The following is a 6,331-nucleotide window of genomic DNA, read 5'->3' on the forward strand; positions in this document are numbered from 1 at the left end:
GTGTGTGTGTGTGTGTGTGTGTGTGTGTGTGTGTGTGTGTGTTCGGTTCTCTCTAACAGTTTCTTTCTCCGCTGCAATTTTGTTTGTGTTAACCTCTGGCAGACCTGGAAAAGTGGCGACCTAAATCATCATCAGTAGTTCAAGTCAGGAACGATGCCACGGTTCTCCTGTGTAAAGAAACTTAAGAACGCGTGTGAGCGCTTCTAGAGAGGCTGCTCAAGGGATCTCTCTTACTTGTGTCTGAATTGTACTGATCTTGACAAAGCTACCTGCTCTGTTTTGAATATGGTTGATTGAGAGGAACTTAGAAATGATATACTGCTTGTTTCGTATTCTCTCGAGGCGCCATGATAAAATATCACTGATGTTAATGCTACATGACAGGGAAGGGAATTCTAGAATCTCCCTGATAATGGACCCTGGTCAGATCTAAAATGCCTGTTTATCAAGAATCTGATTGAAAGAGATAATAATGCTGCTAAGTGAGGAGCTAGGAGGTGGGGGGCTGGGGTGGCGAGGAGTGGGCAGGGAAGGACTGGCAGTGTTGAGGTCAGATGCGTTGGTACCTCAGGTAAGCTATGGCTTACATTTCCTCTAAGGGTGGAGATGCTACAGCTCTTGACCCTCTCGGCTTGACTTTATTGCAGATGTGAATGAATGTGATGAGTTGAACACCCGCATGTCTCTCTGCAAGAATGCTAAGTGCATCAACACAGAAGGTTCCTACAAGTGTTTGTGTCTGCCAGGCTACGTACCATCGGACAAGCCTAACTACTGCACCCTGTTGAACACCACCGTGAATTTAGAAAAAGACAGCGAGCTAGAGTAACAGAGAATCTGCTTAGCCTAAGCCCATATACTCTGCACTGTGTAAAGGAAAAGGGAGAATTGTATTATACTTGAGACTTTGTGCCTAACCCTGAATGTTGGACCTGCTCATCCGTAGAAGAGAAGGAGAAGAGTTAGTGCGAGCCTGAATGGTGTGGCAGACCAAATGGACATTTCTCTGGAAAAAAACAAAAGCAAAAAACCAGTATATATAGTCTGTTCATATGTAAAATTCAGTGGAAATGAGGGGGAACAGTGCTGTTATTTTAAACAGAAGGTTGTATTATTGTATTGGGTTTGTTTTGTTTTTTGTTTTGTTTTGTTTTTCACTATTGCTTGATTAAATTTGGCTTTTAAATAGTGGTGGACATATTTTATATACTTTTTTTGGGTTGTTCAGTTCCTTGGCTACTGTTTTTGTTTTGCTTTTCTCTTCAGATTGAAAAAAGTCTAAATGCACAGTCTTGGATGAAATATTGCTAAACTGTATTATAAGTCTGTACGCAGGGTTGTGCTCTGCCTCCCTGGAACGTTTTAAACATTCTAGTGTCTGTCCTGTGGAGCAGGCGGTGGCTTTGTGTCAAAATTTGTATACACATTTGGAAAAAATACTTTATCTTTACAGTGTGTTGTCTGATTCCAACGTCCACACTCTTGGCCAAACTGCCAGCAGGCAACAAGAGGAACCCTTTGCTACATTGAGATGCAAGACCGAATGAGCTGACATTCGTACTGTAATATGAAATGTTTTAAACTGCGAACTCGATGGTCCCCCATCTACTTACCATTGTATGTTAAACCAAAATAAATCACCATTTTCTAGAAAACAGTTTCTACCTGAGTGGAATGGTCAGTGAATCCATGAGTTTAAGCTGTGTCTCCCTCCACCCCCTTTTATGTCTACTTAGAGATCTTCGGTTCATGGAGGGCCTTTTACAAGTTACTGACTTTCTTAGATGTGTGTCCCAGGAAGAACGAATAATAGCTAAGGATGTCCAGTGCCCGCTGACTTCACACACATCCACAGTAATACAGGTATTCCATAATATAAATTCAATCTCAGAATCCATTGTCACTTAAAGCAACTCAGTTTTAAAAACAATTAAGCCACGTGTAGACAGGCCTGGCAGAAATCTCCCTGTTTGACATTTTCCTGAAAGACAGACCTGTGGCAAGATAATGACTCTCAAAGATGCCCAAGCCCTGATCCCTGGAACTTGTGAATAGATTATGTTATGAGGAAAGGGGAGGTAAACTTAGAAACAGTTCAAGTTGCTGATCAGCTGTCCTTAGGGGATGATCCAGGCAGGCCCAGCACACTCCCCTAGCTGGCATTGAGTCGATTCCAATTCACAGTGACCCTATAGGACAGGGTGAAACGGCCCTGTGGGTTTCTGAGACTGTAACTTTATGGGAATAAAAAGCCCCGCCTTTCTCACACACCGAGTGACTGGTTTTGAACTGTGGACTCAGTGGTTAGCAGATGCAGATCCAACCACTATTCACCATGGCCCCAAAGTGGAAGCAACCACTTGTCCATCCACAAATGTGGTGTATGCATCCAAGGGAACAGAACGGAGCCTGAAAAGGAGCCCTGGTGGCACAGTGAGTTGCACATTGTGGTGCTAACTCTAAAGTCAACAGTTTGAAACCACCACTTGCTCCACAAGAGAAAAGATGAGGCTTTCTCCTCCCACAAAGAGTGACAGTTTGGGAACCTCCCAGAGACAGTTCTGCCCTGTCCCGTAGGGTCACCGTGTCTTGGAATTGACTAGATGGCTTTGGGCTTCTTGAAATACATGGTGCAATATGGATGAACCTTGAGGACATTAGGTGGTGTGAAATAACAGGCCTAGAAGGACAAAAAGTGTTCGAATCCCACGTACATGAATTACCTAGAACAGGCCGATGCCGAGGCAGCTACAGCCCGAGCAGCCTCTCTGCCTGCTGTTCTGAACACGTCTTCACAGCGCCTTTCATGGCTCATGTTTGACCTAGTGGTGTGTCCATCCCCACAAATGAGCAAGCACTGACGGAACGAGAGAAGGCAAGACAGTGAGAAAATCAATTACAAAGGAAGAGAGGATGTTACTGCGCGCAGAGACCGTGCTAACCTCCCTGATCAAGGGGAGAGGTTGTAAGCAAATGGTATTATATATTCTGGTATCTTTTTAGGAACTTAGTTAGGGGATATTGACTGAGGTGTATCATTAATTCTGTTAGCATTTTTACACGTTTGATTTTTATGCATCCCTGCCATTACACAGGAGATACCTGCATATATATTTCAATATAGGATATTGAAATAGGATTTCACCTTCTGTATATAATTTCTTCACACTTCCCCTGGAGAAAGCATTTTGTTTCTGTTATGGGTAATATATTGGTAGCTCCTTTGGCAGTCACGGAAGTTGTACTTTTAATGCCTCATTACCCTCCTACCAGGTTTGGGGTTTCACTGGTTTGAAGATATGGGAGCATTAATTATGTAATGTGTTCTGCTCGTGCTGCACCATCCTCATAAGCGTTCTTATGTGTAAGCCCGTCGATGCAGCCAGTGGGCCAGTCCATCTCACCAAGGGCCTTCCTTTCGTTGCCTGCCTCTCTGCTTCACCAAGCATGATGTCTTTGTCGAGAGACTGGTTTCCTCTGACAACGTGTCTAAGGAATGGGAGATGAAGTCTCTTCCCTTTGCGTCTATTCTGAAGTGAGACAAAGTCTCTCCGGTTTTGCCTCTGAGGAGCACACTGGCAACAGTTCTTGTCAGATAGGCTTGCTTGTTCGTTAGGCAGCCCAGGGTACTTGGAATATTTTTGGGAAGTCCCATAATTCAAATGCATCAGTTCTTCATCTGCCTTGCTTATTCATTGCCCAACTTTCACAAGCATTGGAGGCAGTTTAAGAGATCATTGCTTCTGCCAGGTGCACCGTAGTCTTCAAAGTAACAGTCTTGCTCTTCAACACTCTAAAGAGGTCTTCTGCAGCAAATTTACCCCAGGCAATGCGTCATTTGGTCTCTGGACCACTGCCTCCATGAGCATTGATTGTGGATCCAAGCAAGATGAAATCTGTGGCAACTTCAAACGTGTATCCATTTATCATGATGCTACCTAGTCAGTCCAACAGGAGGACTTACCTCTTCTTTACGCTGAGTTGTAGTCCATACCGAAGGCTGCCATCCTTGGTCTTCGTTAGCAAGCGCTTCAAGTCCTCCTCCCTTTCAGCAAGCAAGGTTGCTTCATCTGTGTTTCAAAGATTGTTGATCAACCTTACTCTAATCCTCATGCTGCGTTCTTCTTCAGAAGATCCAGGTTCTCGGATTATTGCTCAGTATGCATTTATTAAAGCAACAAACACCCATTGAACATCTGGACTCTAGGTCCTAGAAATCAATTGATGAACAAGACAGTCTTTGTTTATCATGATGTTATCTATTGGTCCAGTTCTTCTATCTGAGCCCATTGTTGCAGCCACCATGTCAGTCCATCTTTTGATATTATAATAGTGCTATTAAGAAACGACAACATAGCTCACACACACGAGCTCTAGTTGTCAAGAAGCCGTATGAGCAAAGGGTTGTGGTCCCCAGAGCCCTTCTCCCTCTGCACCGCGACAGGGGACGATGGACTGCCTGAGAGGACGGAGTCAGGGTTTTCAGTGTCGAGGCATGACATTGCCATCAGATATTATGACGGATAGGTGGGTGGGCTTTCGATTTACAGCCCAGAAAGGTCACGCCCTGGTTAACAAGCTAAATCGTTCACAACCAGAGAACACTCTAGGTGCATTTTAAAAGTAGGAATTAACACCTTTATGAGCTTCGTGAGAACTGGAATGGGCTGTCAAGGCCCCAAAGTACACTTTATAGAGCCTAACAGGATTTGCTCGGGCCAGTTATTTTTCTTTTATTTGAAATGTTGTGATGACACTTTTAGTAGTTTCTCCAGTGCGTTGGCAAAGGACCTTGCTTATTTAAAACCAGTGAGTTAGGCTTTGCTCACCCCCCCCTCACCTCACCTCTTCCCTCTTTTTCCCCGTGGGCCATAGACCCAGTTCTAAGTAGTCAGCAGATCTAGAAGCTCAGGTCTCTGAGCTATAAAAGCTCACATAAATAAAGTGACTCGAATGTGTACCTGTGCCCACTGCCAACACAGTGATTCGAACTCACAGTGGCCTGAACGGGCGGAGTCGTACTGCCCGTCAGCCTCCCAAGCCAGAAGCCTTCACAGCAGCGGACTGCCACAGCGTGGCAGGGGATTCAGATTGCAGGCCTTCGGGTTAGCTGGGCTCCTTTGGAAGGCTCCATTTCGGGTGAAAGGTCAGTCCGTGAGGGACGTCCCCCTTAGAGTGCATCTGCAGGGCCCTGGTGAAGAACGGGGAGGGTTGGATGTTTCATGCCGACGAAGCCTTTCAGGAGGCTGGCTCTCCCTATAGTAAGTACACTCTCAACATCAATTGGTTGCATTTGGAAACCATCTGATCATCTTCAGGATCAAAGGACAATGGAAGTTATTAGTTTCAAAATTAGGAAAGTGTGATGTAAGTTCCTGTGGGAAGCTAGCCTAGCATTCTGGGTTGGAGTGGGTGGTATTGGGGGTTTAGCCCTTGGCTGATCCACACCATGAAGGTCAAGGACTTGGTCCATGTTTGTCTCAGAGTCCTGCCACTGGGGGGCAGTAAACATCCTTGGATTTCCCCACTCTAGATTTTTTTTTTGAGGGGGGGTTGGGAGGGCAGCAGCAATCAACCATGAACCCCTCTCGTCTATTTAAAGTTGTCATGATCTTGGAACCAACTTTTATCAGAATGCCTAATGGTGGTATGCATATGACAAGTCAAATTCAAGTTCAAAAAGTGGAAAAAATAAAAAAAGGAAAGAAAACCAAAAAGGGAGCCTTGTAATGTAAAGAGGATCAAGACATTGAGAATTGGGATGGCTACAAAATCAGAAAACTGCTCAGGGAGGTCAGGTCCACGGTTAGATACAATCCCAATTCTATAACCTGTTAGGTCCAAAGTGATCAAGTCATGATTACACGAGTTCTCATGGGGACTTCAAACCTTACAGAGTGGGGAGAACAGGGTCTCAAAAGAAGCCCCCAGGGCTCATCTCTTCACTGCCCCTTCTTCAGAACTGAGCAAGAGGGTAGGCAATCCCTAGAATGCACTTTCAAAAGAAGCTTCATTCAAACGTCCTCATATCCCAAATCAAGCTCATTGCCGCATCCTTCAAGCTTCAGCACAACTTCACTGAACACGGGTGGGTTCAGACAGAGAGCACTGGTTAACCAACAAGGCCCTGTTCTCATGTACTTTCCAAGCCAGAATCTTGGACGTCATCCTTACCCTCACCTATCCCCCTATCTCCCACAGGCAATCAATTGCAGATAGAGGGGCTCTCAATGTCTCTGGCTTCTGCCTACATCTCTCCCCTGTTTGCATGACTCTGCTTTCTAACGTTTTCCTCTGGTCTAAGTTATGTTCACATGTGATCAAGAGATAC

At 45.0% G+C, this 6,331-nt stretch overlaps 1 protein-coding gene across 1 annotated transcript in view; it reads left to right on the forward strand.

The window, feature by feature from the left end:
- Positions 1 to 1,657, forward strand: part of LTBP1 (latent transforming growth factor beta binding protein 1) — a 476,077-nt gene extending 474,420 nt beyond the window's left edge. Inside the window, exon 34 of the mRNA XM_045287025.1 lies at positions 648 to 1,657. Coding sequence (XP_045142960.1) covers positions 648 to 829 — 182 coding nt within the window. The 3' untranslated portion in view covers positions 830 to 1,657. The remainder of the gene's footprint in view (positions 1 to 647) is intronic.
- Positions 1,658 to 6,331: the final 4,674 nt, after the last annotated feature.

The sequence above is a fragment of the Echinops telfairi genome, unplaced genomic scaffold, assembly GCF_000313985.2.
Source record: "Echinops telfairi isolate 266 unplaced genomic scaffold, ASM31398v2 ScPeMD7_10;HRSCAF=50, whole genome shotgun sequence".
NCBI classification, from domain to species: Eukaryota; Metazoa; Chordata; class Mammalia; order Afrosoricida; family Tenrecidae; genus Echinops; species Echinops telfairi.